Source organism: Scyliorhinus torazame, chromosome 12 (assembly GCF_047496885.1).
Source record: "Scyliorhinus torazame isolate Kashiwa2021f chromosome 12, sScyTor2.1, whole genome shotgun sequence".
Lineage (NCBI taxonomy): Eukaryota > Metazoa > Chordata > Chondrichthyes > Carcharhiniformes > Scyliorhinidae > Scyliorhinus > Scyliorhinus torazame.
In genome coordinates, this window is record NC_092718.1 from 5,613,306 (window position 1) to 5,639,971 (window position 26,666).

The 26,666-nt window shown below is 47.8% G+C and overlaps 1 protein-coding gene across 3 annotated transcripts in view; it reads left to right on the plus strand.

Moving 5' to 3' along the window:
* Window positions 1-25,919, plus strand: part of slc24a1 (solute carrier family 24 member 1) — a 325,564-nt gene extending 299,645 nt beyond the window's left edge. For all 3 annotated transcript variants that reach the window (XM_072470316.1, XM_072470318.1, XM_072470317.1), the window contains 5 exons: window positions 234-694; window positions 15,226-15,507; window positions 15,938-16,027; window positions 18,266-18,432; window positions 22,786-25,919. In XM_072470316.1, coding sequence (XP_072326417.1) covers window positions 234-694; window positions 15,226-15,507; window positions 15,938-16,027; window positions 18,266-18,432; window positions 22,786-23,035 — 1,250 coding nt within the window. In that variant the 3' untranslated portion in view covers window positions 23,036-25,919. The remainder of the gene's footprint in view (window positions 1-233; window positions 695-15,225; window positions 15,508-15,937; window positions 16,028-18,265; window positions 18,433-22,785) is intronic.
* The last annotated feature ends 747 nt before the right edge of the window (window positions 25,920-26,666 follow it).

Sequence of the window (26,666 nt, forward strand, 5' to 3'; positions counted from 1 at the left end):
AGGTTTTTACAATATTTCAACGGCCTCTTGGTAATTTTTATTGGCACCAGAGTTTCATTTCCAGGTTGTTTTATTCATTAAACTGAATTACAATTTTAGAGCATGATCCCCAGTTATTGCTGGTTTTGAGCAAAAATGAAAACTGTGAAACTGAAATAATGTCCGTCTTAATAGTGAAGATAAAGAATAAAGCAGAGCTATTAAATCCTGAAGATTATGGTACTGTTTTATAGATGGAGACACTGAGGAGAAGACGACAGAGGAGAAAGCGACAGAGGAGAAGGCGACAGAGGAGAAAGCGACAGAGGAGAAAGCGACAGAGAAGAAGGCGACAGAGGAGGTGGCGACAGAGGAGAAAGCGACAGAGGAGGTGGCGACAGAGGAGAAAGCGACAGAGGAGGTGGCGACAGAGGAGAAGGCGACAGAGGAGAAAGCGACAGAGGAGGTGGCGACAGAGGAGGTGGCGACAGAGGAGGTGGCAACAGAGGAGAAGGCGACAGAGGAGGTGGCGACAGAGGAGAAGGCGACAGAGGAGAAAGCGACAGAGGAGGTGGCGACAGAGGAGAAAGCGACAGAGGAGGAGACAGATCTCCCCAATTCAGGGAATATTGAAGTTACTCCCCCAATTGATCCACCCACCCCATCATCACCGACAGAAAGTGCTGAAGATGAAGATAATTCTGCCAACGAGCAAGTAAGTGGCCCAAAGGATCTACTCTTTTTCCACTTCAACTATTATTATTATTTGTATTATTATTTTTTTTTAAAAACGCATTTATTCAAACTTGTATCAAAGTAGGTTACAGCAGGGCGACTATCGGTGACGGTGGGCGGGAGGCGGCCGCACAATGGAGGGCTCCCATTCGGGAACGGCATTTTCGGGGCAAAAGCAGGGAGAAGGCACAGAGGCGGCACAGTGAAGAAAAATGTCGAGGGTGAGCAAGAAAACGTCCGTAAAGAAAACAGCTGAAGGTCCGTCGGGGAGTGGAAAGGTGACCGCGGGGTCACCGAGGAAAATGGAGGCTGGAGCACCAGGGGAGGACGCATTGTTTACGGCTGAAGAAATAACTAAAGTAATGGCTGCGGAATTCGAAAGGCAGTTTACAAGATACATGGAGACTATGAGGAAGGAGATGAGGGAGGTTTTGAGTGCGCTGGTGGAGGAGGCGGTTTCCCCGGTGAGGACGGAGGTGACGAGCGCAGTGGCGGAGGTGCGAGAGCAAGGGGAGGCGCTGAAGGAAGTGGAAGAGACGTTATTGCAGCACGGTGATCAACTTGCCTCGATGGGGAAGTAGATGCGGAAGGTAATGGACACTAACAAGGATCTGCAAGGAAAAATGGAAGACCTGGAAAACAGATTCAGGCGACAGAATTTGAGGATTGTGGGGCTGCCCGAAGGAGTTGAAGGACCGAGGCCGACTGAGTATTTTGCCGTGATGCTGGCAAAATTATTGGGGGAGAGGGAGGATCCCTCCCGATATGAACTGGATCGGGCTAATCGGTCGTGGAGGCCTGTACCAAAGGCGAGTGAGCTGCCAAGGGCAGTGACTCTGTGCTTCCGTAGGTACAGGGTGAAGGAGAAGGTCCTGAGCTGGGCCAAGCAGAAGCGGGTGGTGCAGTGGGCTGGAGCTGGTATACGTGTATACCAGGACTTTACGGTGGAGCTGGCGAGGAGGCGGGCTGCCTTCAACCGGGTGAAGTGGGCACTGTACATTAGCAAGGTGCAGTGCGGCATTGTATATCCAGCGAAGCTGAGGGTGACTTACAAGCTCCGGGACTTTTATTTTGGAACGGCGGAAGCGGCGGAGGAGTTTGCGAAGGCAGAAGGACTGTGGCAGAACTGAGAAATTGAGAAATGGCCATGTGCCGATGTAACCTCATGACTGTATTTTCTTCTTTTTTTTGTTTCACTGTGTGCGGGTGTATGGGCTAAAGGAGCCAATGTTGTATATATTTGGACAAGGGAAGTGATGGGACTTTCAGTCGAAAAGAGGGCTCTTTGGGGTGTAGGTGGATATGCGGGGTTTGTGTGCTAAAAGGGGATCTCTGGGCTTTCCTAGGGCCGGGCAAGGGGGAAAGGGACCCAGGCGGGGGCCTCCACGCTGGCCGGTTTAAGCCGGCCAGTGAACGGGAGTGAGGTGGGGGGAGGGGCTGCGGCCATCGGAGCCTGGCAGAACAGGGTCACGAGTGGTCTAGCCGGGGTGGAAAGTTGGGGGGAAGGAACCGAGGTTGGGGGGAGGAGTTTTACAAGAGGCAGTGGACGGGAGGAGTTGGTGACTTGGGGGGGGTACAACTCTTGGGTATCATGTACGGTACTCTTTCAGAGGTTGGATGGCGTTGAGTGTAGGGGGGTAGCGGGGGAGAGTGGACTCTATAGGTCAATGGTGACCATGGGTGGTCCCGGACTCCTTTTTCTTTTTCTCCTTTGTTTTTTTGTTTCCACCGTGGGAGGGTTTGTTTTATTGGATGCATATATTGACAGGTGGGCCCTTGTTTGCGGTGGTGGGAGGATGGGATCATTGGTATTGTTAAGGGGATTGATTTTGTATTTGTTACCGTTTACTGTTTGTGGGAGGAGTGTAAATTTTGAAGGAAAATGTGAAAATGGAGAATAAAAACATTTTTTAACAAAAGAAGGTTACAGCAAATAAACACCCCGGGAAACAGTCTTCCCAACAATCAACTATAGAGTTTGGACAGATTTTCCTCCTTTTTCAGCCCCCCCGCACCCCCCCGCGACGAACAGCTCCTCAAACACGGTCACAAACATCCCCCACCTTTTCTCAAACTCCCCTGCTGAGCCCCTTAACTCATACTTTATCTTCTCTAACCGCAGGAAGTCATACAGGTCACCCAACCAAGCTGCTACCCCCTGTGACGATGCCGACCGCCACTCCAGTAAAATTCGTCGCCATGCAATCAGAGAGGCGAAGGCCACGACATCGGCCTTCCTCCTCTCCATGAGCTCCGGCTTCTCTGAAACCCCAAATATCGCCACCAAAGGGTCCGGGTCCACTCCCTCCTCCACTATCCTGACTAAGACCGCGAACACTCCCGCCCAGAATCTTCCCAATTTTTCACAACCCCAAAACATGTGCGCATGATTCACTGGCCCCCGCCCATACCTCTCACACTCATCTGCTACCCCCTGAAAGAACCCACTCATTCTCGCCCGAGTCATATGCACCCTGTGCACCACCTTAAACTGTATCAGGCTCATCCTTGCACAAGAGGAGGTCCCGTTTACCCTTCGCAGTGCCTCACTCTATACTCCCCAATTCATTCCATTCCCAACTCCGCTTCCCATTTCTCCTTGATCTTCACCACCCGCTCGCCTCCCTGCTCCCCCAGCCACTTATATATATCCCCAATTATTCCCTCCCCTTCCACATCCGGAAGCAGCAATCGCTCCAGCAGGGTGTATCCCGGCAATCTAGGGAACCCCCTCCAGATCATTCGCGCAAAGTCCCTAACCTGTAGATACCTGAACTCACTCCCCCTCGGCAGCTCTACCCTCTCCCTTAGCTCCTCCAGACTGGCCAACCATTCCTCCAAATACAAATCCCTCACCTTGACCAGCCCCACTTCCCTCCACCTCCTGTATACACTATCCATCCCCCCCGGCTCAAACCTATGATTCTCACACAGCGGCGTTAGCACCGACATCCCTTCCATCCTAAAATGCCTCCTCAGCTGATTCCATATCTTCACCGTGGACTGCACCACTGGTCTCCCTGAATACCTACTCAGAGCCATTGGCAATGCTGCTGTCACCATAGCCCTCAAACTAGACCCCATCCAATTCCTCCTCCATCCTAACCCACTCTACCCCTTCTCCTTCCCACCACCGCCGCACCTTGTCCACATTCGCCGCCCAATAATAATGAAGCATGTTTGGCATTGCCAACCCCCCCTGCTGCCTCTGTAGCAGGGTCCTCCCCACCCTCAGTACCTTCCCCACCCATACAGAGTCCGAGATGATTGTGTCCACTTTCCGAAAAAAGGCCTTTGGTATAAAGATCGGGAGAGCCTGAAAGATAAACAAGAACCTCGGCAGAATATTCATTTTCACCACTTGGACCCTCCCCGCCAACGTTAAGTGCAGTGTATCCCACCTCTTAAGATCCTTCCTGGCCTCCTCCACCAGCTTCGTTAAGTTCCACTTATGGAGCCCCGTCCATTCCCTCACTACCTGAATCCCCAAATACCTAAACCTATCCCTCGCTACCGTAAATGGCATCCCCCCTAAATTAGCCCGCTGTGCCAGCTCATTCACCGGGAATACCTCGCTTTTCCCTACATTCAGCTTGTATCCCGAGAACCCTCCAACATGCCCATAGTCCTTCCCATACTCTCCAACGGATCCAAAACATACAGCAAGAGGTTATCGGCATAGAGCGACACCCGATGCTCCCTCTGTCCCCTCATTATCCCCCGCCACTCTGCCGACCCCCTGAGAGCCATCGCCAATGGCTCTATGGCCAGCGCAAACAGCAGCGATAACAGCGGGCACCCCTGCCTTGTACCCCTGTGTAAGTCAAAGCTTCGTGAGCTCATATCATTCGTCCCGACCTTCGCTCTTGGTGCCACATACAGCAACCGCACCCATGCCACAAATCTCGGCCAAACCCAAACCTTCCCAAAACCTCGAACAAGTACCGTCACTCCACCCGATCAAATGCTTTCTCCGCGTCCATGGACACTACCACCTCCGGTACCAGAGCTCTCGACGGATTCATCACCACATTCAACAGCCGTCTTATATTACTCGCGAGCTGCCTGCCCTTCACGAAGCCTGTTTGATCTTCTGTAACCACTCCCGGGACACAATCCTCCATCTTCCCCGCCAACAACTTAGCAAATACTTTCACATCCGTGTTCAATACTGATATGGGTCTATACGATCCACATTCCACTGGAACCTTCCCTTTTTGGGGGATTAGTGTGATTACTGCCTGCTTCATCGTCCCCGGCAACTCCCCCTTCTCCAGCGCTTCATTAAACGCCCCAACAGATGTGGTGCCAGGTCCGCCGCAAATTCCTTATAAAATTCTGCCGGATACCCATCCGGCCCAGGGGCCTTCCCCGACTTCATACCCCTGATACTATCCAGCACCTCCCTCGGCCCCAGGGGCTCCTCCAACGCCTGCCTCTTTGCTTCCTCCATCTGGGGAAATTCCAGCTCGTCCAGAAACCACCCCATGTCCCCCTCCTCTCCTCCTGTGTCTGCCTCATAAAGTCCCTAGTAATACTCTCTAAATGCCTCATTTATCTTCCCTGGCTCTGACACCACATCCCCAGCCCCAGTCCGGATCTTCAATATTTCTCTGGACGCAGCCTGCCTCCGCAGCTGGTGCGCCAGCATGCGGCTCGCCTTCTCCCCATACTCGTACTGCACCCCTCTTGCCCTACACAGTTGCCCTACCGCCCTCCCCGTTGCCAGCCTGTCAAATTTCCCCCGGAAACTTTTCCTCCTCGCCAGTCCCTCCACGGTGGGCACCCTCGAATATTCCCTGTCCACCTCCACTATCTCGCTCACTAGACGGCCATGTTCCGCCCTCCTTTCCTTATTCGCACGAACTTCAAATGAGATAATTTCTCCCCGGACCACTGCCTTCAGTGCTTCCCAAAAAATGGCCGCCGACACCTCCCCATTCTGATTGAACTCCACATAATCCCTAATCGCCAACCGCACCTTATCACAAAACCTCCATACGCCAACAACCCCTACCCAAACCTCCGCCCCGGCCTCTGTTCTCGTCCCGTACTGAACCGAATATCCAGCCAGTGGGATGCATGGTGCGAGATAACTATCCCCGCATACTCTGCCCCCTCCACCCCAACCAAAATCTCCCGACTCACTACAAAGTAATCAATCCTCGAATACACCTTATAGACGTATGAAAAGAAGGAATACTCCCTTCCCCCTGGGTTCTGAAAGCACCATGGATCCACCAAACCCATCCTCTCCATAAACCCCCCCAGCTCCCTTGCCATTCGTACCCTACCCATCGACCTGGGGCTCTATCTATCCACCCTCGGCTCCAGGACAGTTAAAATCTCCTCCCATGATCAACTGGTACGTGGCCAAATCCGGGATTGGTGCCAACAACCCCCACATAAAACCCACATCTTCCCAATTTGGGGCAAACACATTTACCAACATTACCAGTGCCCCTTCCAATACCCGACTCACAATCACATATCTCCCACCTGGATCCCTCACCTCCTTCACACTCACGAATCCCATTTTTTTGCTCATTAAAATCGCCACACCCCTCGATTTCAAATCAAACCACGAGTGAAAAACCTGCCCGACCCACCCCTTCCTTCACCTAACCTGGTCGTTCACACGGAGGTGTGTCTCCTGCGCGAACACCCGCGACCTTTTAACCGGCTAATTCAGTCCCCGGACATTCCACGTTACCAACCTTACCGGAGGCTCCAATCCTCTCTACCGTCCGTCATCTTCCCCACTTAACTCCTGCCCCTTTAATTCCACTCTGTACCTAGCCCATCCCAGATGGCCCCTTTCTTCGCCCTTGACCATGTCATCTCTCACTCCCTGCCGCGTCGCAAAACCCCCCCCCCGCCCCCGCTTTCCCCCTTCCCCTTCTTCCCCCCACTTCCCCTTTCCCCCCACCCCCCGGCCACCCCTCTTGGCCTCTCCCCCACCACCTCACTTCCGTTCACCAGCATAACCTGCTAGCGCGGCTGCCCCTGCCCAAAGGCACATCCTAATGACCCCCCCCCCCACACACACTCCTCAGCTCCAAGAAGAAGGCCTCCCGCTGGCCTTGCCCTCCCCCACCCAAACAAGGACTTCTCCTGAACTCCAGGTAGCCTTCTCCAAAAGCAAACAAACAGATGTTAAACACAAACAGTCCCATAAAACAGGAGGGGGGATGGGAACATCCATCCCCACATAAACTTTTCACCCCTACAACTCCTTACAATCTCAACATTGAACAGAACCCCCCCCCCCCCCAAACAACAAAAGGTGAAAATCCGCCAATCCCTACACCCACTTCAACATGCTCCCGACCATAGGGAAGTTGTTTCCATTAGCAGGGGAGACTAGGACCCGGGGGCACAGCCTTAGAATAAAAGGGAGTCACTTTAGAACAGAGATGAGGAGAAATTTCTTCAGCCAGAGAGTGGTGGGTCTGTGGAATTCATTGCCACAAAGGGCGGTGGAGGCCGGGACGTTGAGTGTCTTTAAGACAGAAGTTGATAAATTCTTGATTTCTCGAGGAATTAAGGGCTATGGAGAGAGAGCGGGTAAATGGAGCTGAAATCAGCCATGATTGAATGGTGGAGTGGACTCGATGGGCCGAATGGCCTTACTTCCGCTCCTATGTCTTATGGTCTTATGGTCTTATTACATAGTGCCAGCACCCCGGTTCCCAAGCATTGTCCACTCAGTTCTCCCCCAGTTTATGCTCCTTAATGAAATCTTCGGCTGCTTCTGGGGTCTCAAAATAATACTCCCGGCCTCCAAACATCACCCATAATTTCCCCGGGTAGAGCCCCCCAAACCTGATCTGCCGCCGGTACAGCACAGCCTTGGCCTTGTTGAAACCTGCCCGCCGTTTTGCCAACTCGGCTCCGATGTCCTGATAAATCCGAACGTTATTTCCCTCCCAGTCGCAGCTACGCTTCTCCCTGGCCCACCGTAGAATTTTCTTTCTCCACAAATTTACGAAGTCTCACGATCACCGCGGTCCCCAGCTCTAGGCTTCTGCCTCAGAGACCTATGCGCTCGGTCCACTTCAGGTGCCTTATCCAGCACCCCTTCTGCCACCAGTCCCGCCAGCATCCTCGAGACGTACCTCGTGGCACTCACACCTTCCACTCCTTCAGGCAGGCCCACTATTCGCAGGTTCTGCCTTCTCGAGGCATTCTCCTGCTCCTCCACCTTTGCCCTCAGCGTTTTACAGAGGTCTCCTAGGAGCCCCACCTCCGCCTCCAGAGCCACCACACGCTGTGGTCCGAGATCACTCCTTCAATCTCCCCAATCTGTGACCCCTGCACCTCCAAACACCTCTCCATCCGCCCCGAAGTGCTCTTCAGGGGTGCCACAGCTTCTGCAATGCCCTTTGCATGAAACTCACGCATTTCTTTCCTCTGTTTATGGAATTCCTCCTTGATAAAAGTCATCAGTTCCTGTACCTGGGGCCTTACACCTTGCCCCTCCGCCGCCTGCATGCTGGAAGAGACTGTCTGTGAAGCACAAGACTGCTTCAACTTTCCAGCCAAACCTCTCACTGTTTTCTGCCGGGTCCGGCAATCAGAAGACAGACCATTCCAGGGGTAAAACTACTCCTCTAACATTCACCTACGCCTTTTCATCAAAATTACACCGGATCTGGGTAAAAAGAGCCCTTTTCTGTGACTTTGAACAGGAACAGCCCTTTATGTGACCAATCACCCCATGGTCACAAGCGGAAGTCGTTTGTATTATTATTATTAACTGTTCTACATTGTGTTTCTTCTGTTGAATGAGTAGGGAGGGAGCAGTGTCAATGGGGCAAAAGAATTTCTCTCCAAGATCTGCTTCATGAGGCAATAATACCATTGCAGTGATAAGGATTCTGGGAGGAGGGTTGGGGGAGGGGGAGCTTTTGGACCAACAATGACACAACATCCGTGTAGTGGTTATGTCAGCATGGTGCCAGAGACCTACTGACACCAGTGCTGGGCTTTTATTGAGTTAGTTTGGCTTGTTCCTCCTGGGTCAGGTTTTACTTTCGGGAATGTGAGAAACTAGAGGTCAAATGTGGGAAAGAAACTGTTTCGGCAACACTGTGTGGATGAGTTGACACTTTTCCTAGATATTGTCTTGAGTGGAAACCTGGGAAAGGTTGAGAATTCAATTTGAAATGCTACCTTCTCTTCTGCAGCACAAAGTCTAAAGTTAAGCTCTTTGATGAAAGATGGGTGAGGCTGGATAAGGCACTGCTGTTGATTTGACGGATTTAGACTTTTAGATAAGGAGTCATACAACAGGGTTGTTTGCAAAATTGAAACCCATGGGGGCTTCTGATGGTGCAGGAGGCTCCCGCCAGAGCATCAACTGTTTGCACTTTTCTCAGTTTCAGGGGGTATTTCCTTTTGAAAGCCCAGATAATTAACAGGATAAGGACCCTGTAAGAGTGAAATGTGCAGAAATGACAGTGGAAAGAATGTGGACAGTGGAAGTTCATCAACGGAATGTGAGGCCTCTCGCATAAAATGGCGGAGGCAGCCTCTGGGGCTCCAGCCATTCCACTATCGGCCAAGGTGCTTTCGCGTATCCTGAAGGAATTTGATCAACACCGGAGGGTTGTGTCGGAAAACCTCCGGAAATCGATGGAGGAGGCCGCGGCCCCCATGAGGATCCGCCATGTGTGGTGGCAATAGTGATGTTCCATAGCTTCAAAGAGAAAGAGTAGGTTCAGAGATGGACAAAGAAGCATTATGACTTTAAATGGGAAGGCCATGCCTTCAGGTTTGACCAAGGAATGGGAGCGGAGCTGGCGAAGAAGAGGGCTGCGTCCCACAAAGCCACCACCGCCCTGTCCAACAGTGGAGTCCGCTTCGGTCTGGTGTACCCGACACGGCTTCGAGTGACTTTCTAAGGAAAGGACTATCTATTTGATGTGCTGGGAGAGGCGGACTCTTTTGTTAAGAAACACAGGTTGGGCGCAGTCTGAGTGAGTTTTTTAGGTGCTGGGGACGGGCATGTTGAATTGTTGGGGTTCCATGTTTAATTTTGTATTTTCCTGTTCGAGTTGAATTTTTACAATTTGCTCTCAACTTTGGGGTTTAGTTTGATGTGAGGATCTGTTTTGATTGTTTTGAAAAAATACAGCTCCCTGTTGGAGCGCAGTGGTTTATGGGTTTTAGTATTTTGTTGTTTGTAACCATTTTTCTTAACTCTAGTTGGGAGCCTCCCTGCTAACCTAAGGGTTAGCTAACGGGAGCGGTGTTGAAGGTTGACTGCAGCTCTGTACAATAGTTTTTTTTAGATAATGAGCTTAGGGTTCTTGTTCTGTTTAGGTCTGTTAGAAGTAGATTTTAGTTGTTTGTGTTTGTCTTGCTTCTATTTGAATGCGTATTTCGATATGGAATTATCCGAGAGCGGGGGCAAGGGGGAAGGGGTGTGGGCGTAGTTTGCTAATGGTGCCTGCAAATTATTTGTTTACCCTTGGCATTTGTTTTGATGGCGCATTTTGCACCCGGGTGATAAAGATTTTTTGTTTTTCTCACATGTGCACCAGGTGTACACGCGGGTTGATTTTTTTGTAGTGGATCGGTCTTTTCTCTCCTCTGGGTGGCTGATGGGTATTCAGCGATTGTGCTTTCGGACCATGCCCTGCACTTTGTTGATTTGGCTCTAGAATCAGGCCCCTCCCAGCGTCCGACATGGAGGTTGGACACAACATTATTAGCGGACAAGAAACTTTGTGAATGCATGTCCACTGTCATTGGAGACTACGTAAAATTTAATAAAAGTGAGTCAAACTCAGCTTACATTAACACTGCAATGAAGTTACTGTGAAAAGCCCCTAGAGGGAGAATTCAGAATGTCCAATTCACCTAACAAGCACGTGTTTCAGGAATATGAATTCAGGGTTCTTTGCATTGCACCAGGTACGAGACAGGGATGCCCCGTGTCCCCCCTACTGTTCGCATTGGCTATAGAGCCCTTTGTCATTGCATTGAGGAGCTTGGGATTGTGGAAGGGGATAGTGAAGGGGGCGGGGGGGGGGGGGGGGTGGTGGAACATAGAGTGCCCTTGTATATTTCAGAGCAGAGCTCATCGCTGGCGAGTATGATGGGGTTGCTCCAGAGATTTGGGATGTTTTCATGGTACAAATTGAATTTAGGGAAAACTGAGTACTTTATGGTCTCTTTTCCAGGAGTGGGTACCGGGGCGGGGGGGGGGGGGGGGGGGGGGGGGGGCTGCCATTTTGTTTGGCAGCGTCTCATTTTAGATATTTGGGGGTGCCCGGAATTGGGCAGGTCTCCAGAGGGTCAGTTTCACTAGCTTGGTGGGGGGTTGGTGGCTGGGTGCAGGCAGTGGTGAAGACAGAGAGGGCAGAGCGACAGAGGCTGGTGGAATCCATTCCAGAGGTGGACCACCAGAACTCACTTGCCCTGTTGTCAAGCGGAAAGCTGAAGACAAAGGCACAATTCGAGCTATCGGGCAACGGAGCGTGGGCCAGCTGTGACGCTCGAGGGAACTGAATACGGGGGAGAAGGCCAGTCGCCTCTTAGCTCACCAGCTGAAGTGACAGGCAGCTTCCTGGGAGATGGTACAGGTACGTAACTCGATTAGCAGCCTGGTTACTGCCACTCCTCAGGTTAGTGCAGCTTTTGAATGGTTCTATTGGGGTCTCCATAGATCGGAGCCTCCGGCTGAGGGATCGGTCATGACTGACTGTTTGGACAGCTTATCCATCCTATGGATGAGGAGAGGAGCAAGGAGTTGGAATCCCCATTGGGCCCAGAGGAAATTATAAAATACATTGAGTTGTAGTTGAGTCGGAAACATTAGGGGCCTTCAAGCAGCTATTGGATAGGTACATGGATGACGGTAAAATGATATAGTGTAGATTTATTTGTTCTTAAGGGCAGCACGGTAGCATTGTGGATAGCACAATTGCTTCACAGCTCCAGGGTCCCAGGTTCGATTCCGGCTTGGGTCATTGTCTGTGCGGAGTCTGCACGTCCTCCCCGTGTCTGCGTGGGTTTCCTCGGGTGCTCGGGTTTCCTCCCACAGTCTAAAGATGTGCGGGTTAGGTGAATTGGCCAATGATAAATTGCCCTTAATGTCCAAATTGCCCTTGGTGTTGGGTGGAGGTGTTGAGTTTGGGTATGGTGCTCTTTCCAAGAGCCGGTGCAGACTCAAAGGGCCGAATGGCCTCCTTCTGCACTGTAAATTCAATGATAATCTATGATTAATCTAGGACAAAGGTTCGGCACAACATCGTGGGCCGAAGGGCCTGTTCTGTGCTGTATGTTCTATGTTCATTGGATTGATGCAGAGTGGGAAAGCCCCAGGTCCAGATGGCTTCCACATTGAATTTTATAAGATGTTTGCAGAGCAGTTGGTGTCTTTAATTCTGGATATGTTAATGCTTCCTTATCTCGGTGTTCGTTGCTCTCTACCCTCAACAAGCCTCGATCTCCTTGATTTTCAAGAAAAAGACCCAAGTCATTTTTTGTCAAAATCAACAAATTAAAGGCTTCTTTATTTGGGCACGAAAGATTCCAGGGATCCATGGGGCTTTTCTCCAAAGGTATAGGCAGTCTCTCCAAAGAAGCTCGACACAATTTATTGTTTTACTATTGGGCAACCAATATTCAGAAGAAATTGTTGTGATTCAGCGATCCTGTGGTGACTAGGGGCTTTTCACAGTAACTTCATTTGAAGCCTACTTGTGACAATAAGCGATCTTCATTTCATTTCATCCTGGTTCCATATGGGGACAAGTGAAAGTGAGTTTCTGCACGGTTTCTAGTCTTGTTGAGATAGTTACTGCATAAAATGCATTAACTAGTAACTGGGGAGGCAGTGGCTTGCTGGTGTTGTCACTGGACTAATAATCCAGAGACCCAGGGGAATGCTCTGTGGTCCTGGGTTTGAATCCTGCCATGGCAGATGGTCATATTTAAATCCAATACAAATGTGGAATTAAAGGTCTGACCATGAAACTATTGCCAATTGTCGTAAAAACCCATGTGGTTCACTAGTGTCCTTCAGGGAAGGAAATCTGCCATCCTTACCTGGCCTATATGTGACTCCAAACCGACAGCAATGTGGTTGACTCGAATTTGCTCCCCTCTGAAATGGCCGAGCCAGCCACTAAGTGTTAGTGATAGTTAGTTAGGGATGGGTAACAAATGCTGGCCCAGCCAGCGATGCCCACACCCCAAGAACTAATTAGAACATTTTTTTTAAAATCGTTCCCGTTCTCTCCGGTAAGGTTTTCCCTGATTCCAGAGGTGGTGTCCATTCTGAGAATTTGGAAGCAGTTCAGGCAGCATTTTAAGCTCTGTTCCTGTATTGGCTCGCCCCCATCTGCAACAACCACCTTTTCCTGCCAGCGGGTTTGGACTTGACGTTTAAGTCATCGGAGGGGAAGGGTTTGAAGAGGTTTGGAGTCCTGTTTGTGGAGGGGAGGTTTGTCAGTTTTAAGGAGTTGGCAGAGAAATTCCAACTGTCTGGTTCCAGTCTTTTCAGGGACTATCAGATTCACGATATTTTGCGCAAGGTTTTCCCTTCTTTTCCTCGGCACCATGCTCTTCCATGTTGAAGAGGATTTTATCTTTGGCTGCGTCTGATGGAGGGACTATTTTGGGCATATGTGACCATATTCTCTCAGCGAATCAGCTCCATTGAGTGAGGCGATGGTGTAATGGGAGGGTGAGTTAGGTCACATTCTGGATGGTGAGGTATGGAGTGAGGCCCTTCGCAGGGTCAACTCCACGCCTTCATGTGCTTCACTGAGTCTGATCCAATTCAGGAGGGTGCACAGGGCACATCTGACTAAAGCGAGGCCGAGTGGATTTTTCTCTGGGGTGGAGGACAAGGGTGAGCGCTGCCCTTGGGGGCTGGCTAACTACACTCATATGCTCTGGTCTGTCCCCAAGTTGGTAAGCTTTTAGACCTCTTTCTTCGACACCTTGTCAGGGATACTCAATGCTGATTTGAATCCATGTTTGCTGGTGGCCATTTTTGGGGTATCAGACTCACTGGTGCTTCAGGCGGGGGTGAAGGTGGATGTTCTCACCTTCACCTCGTTGATAGGCCGGAGGTGAGTTCTGCTTGGGTGGAGGTCTCCTAATCCGCCTCGTGCATCAGTCTGGTTGGGTGACCTCATGTCTTTTCTACATTTGGAGAAAGTTAAGTTCACCGTTAGGGGATTGGTAGCAGGGTTCTACCTAAGATTCATTTCTTTTTTAAGGAGCGAGTCACCGTCAGCTGCTGGGGAGGGTCTAGTTCTAGTTTAGTTTTGGGGGTTAAATTAATCTGTGCTTTTGCTTGTTAGTCTCATTCTTTCATCGTGTAACTTTGGTTAATTTTTTGTAGATTATTGTTTATTAATTTTAAAAATTGAAACGCATGAGATTAAACAGCCAGTGGCTGCATGATACAAAACTGGCTAAGGGACATAAAGCAGTGAGGAGTGATGAGTGTTTGCTTTGCAGACTGGAGGGAATGGTATGGTAGTGTTTCCCAGCATTTGGCATTGGAGTCAATGTTTTTTTTAAATATACATTAATTACCTGGACTTGGGTATATTGGGAAAAATTTCAATGAGGACAAAAAAACCTAGAAACATTATTAACAGCAAGAAGAATAGTAACAACTTCAGGAGGATATAGACAGACTGGTGGTGATGAAATGTAACCCCGAGAAGTGCAGAGAACATATTTAGCCAATTGGCAGCACAATGAAATTTTATCTGAAGGTGATGACCTTGCCCCCATCTTGAAACTCAGGGTGAGCCCATTTCCGTGTGATTGGGAAGCCCCCAGTTGATTTAATGGAGTTGTCAGCCAATCAAAGAGCCAGCCAGCAGCTCTCAAGTCCCAACAGCGCCATTGAGGGAGCAGGTCACTGCTGGAACTGCAGTCAAAAACCCCAATGAAGATTACCAGTGGAGCTGGATTACAAGGTGAGTGGGCGGGAAATACTGTGTGGGTGGTAATGTCTGGCCATGGGGGCGGCCAAATTGGAGGGACACTCTCGCAGCCTGCTGCAAGGTCATCAGGATTCACCTGGCTCATCATGAAGCATGGGCACCTACTAGTGGAGGTGGGTAGGTGATGGCCCCCTTTCTTTGTCACCCAGTGTTCCACCCCCCCCCCCCCCCCCAACCTGCCTGACAGCCCATTCCCAGGAGGGCTGTAAAATTCTGGCTGGCCCTTGTTTCAAAATGAACTGGGTTTGGTTCTACCTGACTACATCCAGGATTTTATTTGAACTTTAAACAATGGCAAGGTGGTGATGTTCAGTCCTCAACTCAGGAGATGTACTGGAGAGAATGAGCTGATGCCTTCTGTTACACATACCTGCTGCACATGCGCTACATTGTATATTCAAAAATCTTCCTACATCTGATTCCTAAACATAGCTTCAATCATAATTAAGAGCCATCATTATCAATGTATAGCAAATGTTTTCAATCAATCATTGCATTTCTGATATGAAGTAATTTAATTTGTTATTAGAAAGCAGATGATGAAAAGGATGAAGGTGATGGAAAAGGCAATGCAAACGATGATGATGGCGATGGTGATTCGGATGGTAGCGATGATGATGATGGCGATGATGACAGTGATGAAGATAGTGATGATGATGAGGACAACAAAGAAGAGGATGATAAGGAATCCAAAGATGAAGAACCTTTGAGTCTTGAATGGCCAGATACCGGGCGGAAACAGATCACTTACCTGTGCTTGCTGCCCATCGTGTTCCCACTCTGGCTCACAGTGCCTGATGTTCGAAATAGAGTAAGTGAGAAAGGATTGCGTGGAAAATTAGTCACTCGTAACAGAGCAAGTGATGTTTAAATCAGGAACCACATAAGGTCTGGCCATCACACATTAGGAAGGATATGATATATGGTACTGACCTGGTTTCACTGCATATGAGGATGGTGGAAGCAAAGGCAACCAAAGATTTTAAAAGGGAATTGGATCGGCACTCGAGGGAAATAAATATGAAAGATTGTGGGTACAGAATGGGTGGATGGGACTGACTACTGCTCTACAGAGAGCTAGCATGGGTTCAATGTGCCAAATACCCTCCTTCTGTACCATTATGACTCTTGAAAACCCCTAATTAAATTACATCAAATGACCCCCCATTTAAAATGTTGCTTTTCCCTGAGATTGGGGAGGATAGAATATCTGTGATATATCGGATTTTATTTTTCAACAGGCTTCAAAGAAATACTTTATTGGAACCTTTCTTGGATCAATTTTATGGATAGGCGCTTTTTCATACTTGATGGTATGGTGGGCTCACCAGGTATGTGGAGTATTACTGAAAATTAACTTTTAATCCCTGGCTATTTGAGTAGCGGATGGAACTCGTGTGGCTTGGCTTGAGGTAGAAAACCAACGAGAGCAAATCCTACATTACCATACAGTGAGAAATGATCTCTTTGGAGAAGGATTCCAATAGTCTACACTTTAATATCTACGTTGGTCTCCACCTGAAAGCAGCATGGTAGCACAGTGGTTAGCACTGTTGCTTCACAGCTCCAGGGTCCCTGGTTCGATTCCCGGCTTGGGTCACTGTCTGTGCGGAGTCTGCACGTTCTCCCCGTGTCTGCGTGGGTTTCCTCCGGTTTCCTCCTAAAAGTCCCGAAAGACGTGCTGTTAAGTAATTGCTGTGAGCAATTTTGGGCCCCACACCTCAGGAAGGACATACTGGCACTGGAGCGGGTCCAGCGGAGATTCACGCGGATGATCCCAGGAATGGTAGGCCTAACATACGATGAACGTCTGAGGATCCTGGGATTATATTCATTGGAGTTTAGGAGGTTGAGGGGAGATCTAATAGAAACTTACAAGATAATGAATGGCTTAGATAGGGTGGATGTAGGGAAGTTGTTTCCATTAGCAGGGGAGACTAGGACCCGGGGGCACAGCCTTAGAATAAAAGGGAGTCACTTTAGAACAGAGTTGAGGAGAAATTTCTTCAGCCAGAGAGTGGTGGGTCTGTGGAATTCATTGCCACAGAGGGCGGTGGAGGCCAGGACGTTGAGTGTCTTTAAGACAGAAGTTGATAAATTCTTGATTTCTCGAGGAATTAAGGGCTATGGAGAGAGAGCGGGTAAATGGAGTTGAAATCAGCCATGATTGAATGGTGGAGTGGACTCAATGGGCCGAATGGCCTTACTTCCGCTCCTATGTCTTATGGTAATTTAGACATTCTGAATTCTCCCTCTGTGTACCTGAACAGGCGCTGGAATGTGGCGACTGGGAGATTTTCACAGTAACCTCATTGCAGTGTTAATGTAAGCCGACTTGTGACACAAAAGATTATTATTATAATTGCCTTTAAACTGAGTGGTTTGCTCGGCCATTTCAGAGGGGACAGTTGCTGTGGGTTTGGAGTCGCGTGTAGGTCAGACCAGGCATGGACGGCAGATTTCCTTCCCAGTTTAGTGAAGCAGATGGGTTTTCACGACAAGCAGTGTGATTGTTTCATGGCACCATTTCTGATGCTAGCTTTCAGTTCCAGATTTTATTATTTGAATGGAGGGATTTGAACCTATATCCCTAGGACATTAGCCTGGGCCTCTGGATTAACAGCCCAATTACATTACCATGAAGTCACTGGCCAGCAGCACGGGTTCAATTCCCGTACCAGCCTCCCCGAACAGGTGCCGGAATGTGGCGACTAGGGGCTTTCCCCAGTAACTTCATTTGAAGCCTACTTGTGACAATAAGTGATTTTCATTTCATTTTCACTGTCTCCTCATAGTTTTTACTGTTGCCCAAGTAACTATCAAACATTTGCACTTTTGGATTGAAATCTTCGGCTTGGATTATGAATTTCATACATGACAAATCTGGAAAAGTATCTGTTTCAGCAGAATCCTGTTCAATTGAGTTAGACAAATAGCTTGATTTCATATATTCCATCCACTGGGAGTGAAGGAGAGGCCGTTTCTCCCGTAAACAGACTTTGCAGTCATTAGTTTCATGTGAAGAAATGGGAAGGACTTCAGTCCGATGGAATTCCTTTTTAAAAATGTCTTCCCATCCTTGCTTGAAGGGATTGATTCTCACTGGAGCACAGTTCCCAAGGCATTCACTCTCCCTCGAAGGTGCAGGATATGGGTCAGAGGGTTCTAGCAGCTCTCTGACACTCTGGTTTAAGTAGTTTTGATTCTTTTGCAGCCCGAGACATTAAATGTCACAGACTATATGACAGTGGAAGGTTCAATCTCCTCCTGCTCTTACTCAATGTCATCAGTGCCTTTTCCAGTACGAGTAAGAACTTTGGCTGATATTTTACAACCCATCTAAGTGGCACTGAGGCTAACTTCAGTATCCAACTGACCAGCTGAGTAAAACTGGGGCCTTGGAGTTTGTATAACTTGCTACAGCAGGCAGTGCAGTCACACAGTAAGCGATCATTGAGCCTTTTCAGTCCAGTGTTAAGAGTATGAAGACTGGTGAGATTCTGTGATCTTGTATCTCTCCTGGTCCAGTCGAAGCTCAGTAATTTTACAGCTATTTCCTTTTTAACCAGGTGGGCGAGACGATTGGCATTTCCGAGGAGATAATGGGTTTAACCATCCTTGCTGCAGGTACCTCCATCCCGGACCTGATCACCAGTGTTATTGTTGCTCGCAAAGGTCTGGGGGATATGGCGGTATCCAGCTCAGTGGGAAGCAACATCTTCGACATCACAGTCGGGCAAGTATCATTCCTTAGGCTATTGAAATAACGGAGTGAGTTTCGGCAGCGTGGGAAGGGGTGGAGCCACATTTACATAATGGGTGGGATTCCCCGGTGTCCCACCCGCGTGTTTCTCGGTGCCGCGCCGTTCGCTGGTGGCCGGATTCTCTCTTCCCGTCGCTTGACAATGGGATTTCCCATTGAAGCCACCCCACGTCGCCGTGAAACCTGAGGACAAGGGTGCGCTGCCAACGGGGAAAGAGAATCCCAACGGCTGGACAATTCCGGCCGATATTCTGTGGTTACTGCAGCCCTTCGACTGAAGACACAAAGGACAAGTTACGAACCACCCCCACCGGCGTGATTAGCACCTCTGCACCCGTATTTTAGTGCGTAGCTTTTCCTGTTCCTGGGCGGCGCAGTGGTTAGCATTGCTGACTACAGCGCGGAGAACCCGGGTTCGATCCCACACACTGTGTGGAGTTTGCACATTCTCCCCGTGTCCACATGGGTTTCACCCCCACAACCCAAAGATGTGCAGGGTAGGTGGATTGGCCACACTAAATTGCCCTTCAATTGGAAAAAACAATGTTTCCAATTCACTGCTTGCTGTCAGCCGTGGCTCAGCCTGTATAACTCTCACCTCTGAATCAGGAGGTTATAGTTAAAGTTTCACTGTGAGACTAGATCATGTACCTCCATATCACCCCAGTGCAGTACTGAGGAAGTGCTGTACTGCCTGAGGTGCTGTCTTTTGTGCGAGACGTTAAACCACGGCCCTATCTTTTACCTCAGGTGGACGTAAAATGGCTCAGGCACTACTTATAAGAAGAACAGAGGAATTCCCCCCTGTTGTTCTGAGTCCAACATTTATCCCTCAATTAGCATCACTATTAAGCTTATTCGGCCATTATTGGGCATAGGTTTAACGTGTGAGAGGCAAGGTTTAGAGGAGATGTATGAGGCAAGGTGTTTTACACAGAGGGTGGTGGGAGCCTGGAACTCGCTGCCGGAGGAGGTGGTGGAAGCAGATACGATAGTGATGTTTAAGGGGCGTCTTGACAAATACATGAATAGAATGGGAATAGAGGGTTCCCGGATGTGTAAGGGGTTTTAGTTCAGACGGGCAGCATGGTCGGTGTGGGCTTGGAGGGTCGAAGGGCTTGTTCCTGTGCTGTAAGTTTCTTTGTTCTTTTAAATTGCTGTTTATGGGATCTTGCTGTGCAGAAATTAGCGCCGGTTTTTCCTACAGGGACTACATTTTGTCTTTAAGTGATTGCAAAGTGTTTTAAGACATCCTGAGGGCCTTTTTTGATTGTATCCTAAATATAGACCCAGACACACCGCTCATGATCCCCACCGAGACTGTTGGAGCACTTAATTGTTCTATTAATGCTTGCTGTCTGTTCCAGAATCAATGATTTAATAAGTTTAAAAGGGCCTTTCATCTTGGTACAGTTCACCAGATAGGAAACTGGATGACATAGAACATACAGTGCAGAAGGAGGCCATTCAGCCCATCGAGTCTGCATCGACCCACCCTATCCCCCTAACCTTTTTGGACACTAAGGGCAATTTTAGCATTGCCAATCCACCTAACCTGCATGTCTTTGGACTGTGGGAGGAAACCGGAGCAAACCCACGCAGAGGCGGGGAGAACGTGCACACTCCACATGGACAGTGACCCAGCAGGGAATCAAACCTGCGACCCTGGCGCTGTGAAGCCACAGTGCTAACCACTATGCTGCCGTGCTGCCCTTGTACGGACATTGCAGGTTATGAAGGTTACAGCACCTCAGAGACTATGAATGTGACAGGAAGATATTTGCACCAATTAAAAAGCCAGCATGCAGTTTGTTTCTCAAAGCCTGATTGTATGGAAGCACTCTGAGCAGCACACGCTTTTGGTGCTGCAGATGTTAGGTGCAGTCAATGGTTCAGCTCTCGATTCTGGCTTCACAGAATAACTTGGGAGCGTTTTCAAGTTAAACGCTTGTCTTGAAAATGTTAATTGCAACATGTTACCATCTGTAGATGACACAAGGGGGAGGACTGGCACAGTTGGCAGCTCTGTCACCTCAGAGTCCAAAGTTATCGGGTAAAGCTCCAGGACACCAGCTCATTAATTTGTTACAGTAAGAAGTCTTACGGCACCAGGTTAAAGTCCAACAGGTTTCTTTGGAATCACTAGCTTTCGGAGCATAGCTCCTTCATCGGGTGAGTGAAGAGGTAGGTTACACAAACATAGCATATAAAGACAAAGCCAATGATACAATATACTTTGCAGGTAATTGCAATTAATTCCAAAGAAACCTCTTGGACTCTAACCTGGTGCTGTAAGACTTCTTACTGTGCCCACCCCAGCCCAACGCCGGCATCTCCTCCACATCATTAATTTGTTACTGTGAGATGAATTCTGGGGTGGAGGGTGGTGATTGTCAGGCTCCAGCGGTTAAGGAAAGGAGTATCATTTAAAAACAGCACTAACAAGACAAAGTTACCCTTCACTGGAGGCTAACCAAATACAGGGGGCGGGATTCTCCGTTTTGCCTGCGCCCGGGGGTTTCCCGACGGCGTGGGGCTGCCCCACAATGGGAAACCCCATTGACCAGCCGGCGTAACGGAGCATCCCGCCGGCGGGTCGAGGCCGAAAAGTGGAGTGGCGGGGCAGAGAATTCAGCCCAGGGGTTCTTTTGGTATAGGCAAAAGGCCACATGATTATAAACTTTTTGTTGGAAAGCCTGATCTTCACTACGGAAGTTCCAGAGATAGGAGATGCGGAGTTTCAGCTGCTGTATGGCTCTCTGGTTGTTACACCTGGACTGAACCGGGCTGGGTTCCAATGCTCAGCCTGGAGCAGGCACAGCCAATGGATGAAAATTGAACAAGTACAATAAAAAGGATGGACTTCAATGTGAACACTGTCAACAGGATAAACCGTTCATCCTTGCACAGTATTTAATTCCCTTTTCAACACAGTCTTGACTTTATTACATAACAATTTGGATTTTTATAGCATCTTTAACATAGTAAAATAACAAAATACCCCAAGTCCCTTCACAGGAGCATAACCAAAGGAATTGAAATTGAGCCCATGGAGGAGATACTAGAATGGATCTTAGAATTAGAAAACTAGCCACAGAAGATGATATTAGGCTAGGTGATCAAAAGCTTGGTTAAGGAGGTAGGTTTTAAGGAGGGAACGGTGAACGGTCTAGGGAGGGAATTACAGAACTTAGGGCCCAGGTCACCAATGGTGGGACAAAGGAAATAGGAATGCTCAAGAGGCTAAGGTTGGAGGAACGCAGTGTTCTATGAGGGCTGTCGGGCTGGGAGTTAAGAGATATGAAGGGGCAGGACAATGCAGAGATTGGAGGATGAGGATGTTAAATTTAAGACATTTTATTGGCCTCTGGCCCTCAACAGTAGCCAAAGCGGTAGTGACTGTTTTCTAACGGGTATGGATATGTGTCAGTCTGTTTGCTTTGGCTTGAACTTGGTCAGTGAGTTTACCAACCCATCACCTCACTGCTGCTGGGCACCTTGCTCCTTGGGCAGGGTGGCAGGGTGCCAGCTCTGGCTGAAACCTGGTGTGTAGCTCTCCAGTTGCACAGCAGACTTTTTAGTCCAGATCTAAAGCCACAGGAAAAAAATAATTCAGGGGGTGTGGTTTACTGTGGCAGGATGGAGCCTAATAAACCACCCTAATTGCCAGATTGGCACTTCCCAGGCATGTCCCTCTCCCCCTGGGGGCTATACTTACTTTTTGTTGGGGGGGAGTTGAGTATATTTAAAAGGGGCAGCACAGTGGGTAGCACTGCTGCCTACGGCACTGAGGACCCGGGTTCGATCCTGGTTCTAGTTCACTGTCCGTGTGGAGTTTGCACATTCTCCCCGCGTCTGCGTGGGCTTCACCCCCACAACCCAAAGATGTGCAGGGTAGGTGGATTGGCCACGCTGGATTGCCCCTTAATTGGAAAAAAATAATTGGGTACTCTAAAATTTACCAAAGAAAAGGTATTTAAGTGAGGTACCTGCCCTTTCCGAGTGTGATCTTCATTACGTCTTGGGCGAGAGGTGTGGAAAATCGGAAATTGCGGTCTCGCTGGCGAGACTTGCATTTTCCGATTCTCGCAGGATTTTCCAACCGCATCACCATTCTCACTGATGACTGACGCGGGTGGAAAATCCCCCCCCCCCCCCCCCTCCATCTCCAGCCACGTTCACCATTCGGCATTTCAAAGCATGAAATAATGTTTGTAGCCAACTGTTCCCTCACTTGTTGCAACAATATTAACATCTGTTTCTTTCACAACCACGTTTGCTCATCTTTTAACCTCCTTTGGGATTCTTTTTTCTTCTGTATGATAGGCTTCCAGTGCCCTGGTTATTGTACGCTGCCTCTAACAGATTCCGCCCCGTTCCAGTCAGCAGTAATGGCCTGTTCTGTGCCATCGTACTACTCTTCCTGATGCTGCTCTTCGTCATCATCTCCATTGGCTTCTCCAAATGGAAGATGAACAAAATATTGGGCTTCACCATGTTCGGTCTGTACTTTACATTTTTAATCATCAGCGTTATGTTGGAGGACAGGATCATTGTATGCCCAGTGTCCATATGAACTCTGACTTCCTACCTTCGACTTATCAGAGGACACTACCGAGGACTGAAACTAAAAATAAATCAGAATAAAGGCTGATTTAAACATTCTAAAGCGTCAGCCCGTCAGTACCAACAATGTCACCATTGCTGTCGATTTGATCCCCACCAAATCGATGCATGTTTACAGTAATGTGAAATGTACCAGTGACTATTGGATTCAGGCAAGTTGGGAAAAGGTAACATTAGTTGACTAGACCCTACTATTGTGTATTAAAGGTGTGGCAGAGCAGGTGAGTCCAGTTTTCAAACATGGATATAATTAATGCTGAAAAATCCATAAAGACATAATAACTCCAATATATGCTTCACTACTTGATGTTTGTGTGTTAATTATGGAAAATGGCCATAGGAGGCCAAGTGAATTCTTCCCACAAAGTAAAAACCATTAAAAAAAAGTTCTAAAAACTCTTATCAATAAAGTTGCTCAGTGAACATTCTTCCTTGAACTGAACTTGACTAGGAAATAGCCTCAAAACTGTGACACATTCCCATCAACATTATCTTTCATCAGTTATTGGTAGTTAACACAATATTAATTAAAATGGCAACAGTTATAAAAATGGATACTCCAGGATACTAAAGCAGAGGTTGAAAACACAACAGTAACTGTCGAGTGTAGCAATTAGCAATCTTACCATGGAATGGTTTCAAAGCCAGGGAAACAGAGCAGCTCTCGCATCGCTGTTCTAATCCTGGTGACATTGATTTGACCCTTCTACTCAGCACTCTCAATCCACTTCTTAATGGATCTGTCTGCACTGGATAAAACTGTCATAGTTTAGTATTAAAGTCTAAACAGGAAACTGAAATAAGTTGGTCAACGTACCAGTTTAAAAAACAGGGAACCAAATTCACTTGCTTGATATTATCCTGATATACCAGGTGTGTAAATCAGCAATCTGATTCAGTTTGCAGTGAGGAATGGTGGGTGTAGAAATTATCATAGAATTTACAGTGCAGAAGGAGGCCATTTGGCCCATCAAATCTGCACCAGCCCTTGGAAAGAGCACATTATTTAAGCCCATGCCTCCACCCTATCCCCGGAACCCAGTAACCCCACCTCACATTTTGGACACGAAGGGGCAATTTAGCATGACCAATTACCTGCTCATCTTTGGACTGTAGGAGGAAACCAGAGCACCCAGAGGAAACCCATAGAGACACGGGGATAAACTGCAGACTCCACACAGACAGGCACCCTAGGCCAGAATTGAACCCGGGACCCTGGAGCTGTGAGGCAACAGTGCTAACCACTGTGCCACCCCTTAAAATGTCAAATAAATTTGTGCTTTAGTGGGTGCTCTGATGTGGGCAGTTCAAGAGGGAATTTCATCCAATATGTAAACCGTGCTAAAACAACACAGTAGTTTCTGATGCTGGGTGCCAAAAGTAAAATAAACATATTCCCCAGGGCTGAAAACTTCCCCTTGATGAATGATCAAGGCTGACCTCCCTCTCTCTAAATCTGCAAAGTGTACAACTTCTATAAATTATTCAAATCTACTTAATGTTCAATTAAACCCATTTCATAGGGATGGTGCTCGCATTGTTCAAGAAGGGCAATCTCTTTAAATACGTCATAAACTATGTTTATATATAAAAGTGAAATGTTTCTGCTGTTTGTAAAATCATTGTTCATGGCTACTGTCTCACTTCCTATTGTATGAGCTAAACACCATCAGCATTGTCTTGAATTATTACTGAATGCTTTAGTGTTACTTCAGACTTCATTTCCCCCAAATTCTATTTGTGCATTTCACTGTAGAACGGCAGAACTCCAATCTTAAACGTTCACTCATCTGGACTGCCCCCCCCCCCCCCCTCCCCCCCACACACGAGCAAATTCTCTGCATCCATCCTACTGAATTATTTTATCTGACATCAACATGGTGGAGATGACCTTTTTTTTCCTGCAATGAGTGTCAGCTAGCCATTTTGAGCAAAGATTAGTAAAACCTAGGCAGCTTTCTGGTCAATGGGTCAGATAGGTCTTACCGTAACAATTCTAGAAAGTTCTAGTACTAACAGGGGAGAAAGTATCCCCTGATTGTTCTGTGCTATTGGCAGCGTATAGAACAGCGGAAGGATCTCCGTCTATCTCGAGCCATTATGTAAGCATTCTAAAATCCAGCATGTTTATGTGTGGTAGACAATAGGATCTTCACAATATTATATTCCCGTACCAGCCTCCCCGAACAAGCGCCGGAATGTGGCGACTAGGGGCTTTTCACAGTAACTTCATTTGAAGCCTACTTGTGACAATAAGCGATTTTCATTCATTTTCATATTGTCATTTGGGGTGGGGCTGTAATAGAAATGGTGATAGACTCAAGAAACTGGATTAGAGGATTGAGAAACTATCAGTGGAAGAATTTTTGGCAAGTGGTCGATGGTGTGCTGGGAAAACTCAAGGAATGACAGAATGTAAAAAATCAGAACTATCCACCGCGTTACGGAGCACGGCGAAGAATCAGGAGACTGTGCCGCAACTCAGTATTAAAAGACAACGCATCTTAGTGCTTTCTAAAAAAAATAATTGTATTTATTGGCTTAATATTTTGAAGAGAGAAACAGCGCATTAGCTATACCATCTGATCTTTGCTTCAGAAAACTAATTCAGGAACTGGATTTTATATTATATATATTAAACAAATTTCAAGAGTACACTACATTTTGTTTTAAGATTAAACCCGTTTTCAGTTGTGTTTAAAATATTGGATGTATTGTGTAGTTGTAGAAGGCGGTGTGCAAACTGGAAGAAATGGAAAGAACGATTGGGTTGTTTTCTTGTAATAAAATGTCTATAATTTACAAAAGATTTATTAAAACACTGGTGACATGTCTGTGGCATCATCAATGGTCAGTTAATAAGTGTATATTTTTAAATAGGTGATCATGATGGAGTTGGGGGCACAGAGAATCTTGCCCCAATGACTCACTTAGCAAACAGAAACGGAATACGCGGTGATAGTTGACACAGTGAAATTAAATGGTAATCATTGACAAAGAAGCATGACCAAAATTGTGGCAGCAGGAAGTAACATGTGACCTGGAAGAACACACATATTGATCTCCGGGGTGTTGCAGAAGGGGAATTAAGATAGCATCCGGGTGAAGCCAGGCTGACGTGGATCAGCTTGTACGAACATTGCAGAATGATTACAGGACAGGAGGAGGCCATTCAGCCTGCCTTTTCTGTGCTGACACCCTGAATGAGTGGTTCACCGAGTACCATTCCCCACACTCCCCATAGCCCTGGGCATATTCTTCATTTTCAAATCATCCAAAATCCTCATTAATGAATTGATTGAAACAGCCTCCAGCACAATCTAAAGCAGTGCATCCCAGTTCCTAACGACTCCTGCTCCTCTTATGGGAGCTGCACTGAGCAATATTCTATTGATTCAAATACTACCCATCCATTCACTTTATAAAAATTGAATGATGGTGACAATTTAACTGCATCTACCATGAAATGATATCTGTGGAAAGGGAATCTGCACAAGATGGTATTGATAGATGCTGAGGTTTAATTAATCAGGTGCGTGTGGAAAGTATTGAAATTCTTCGCGTGGACATCAATGCAGCTT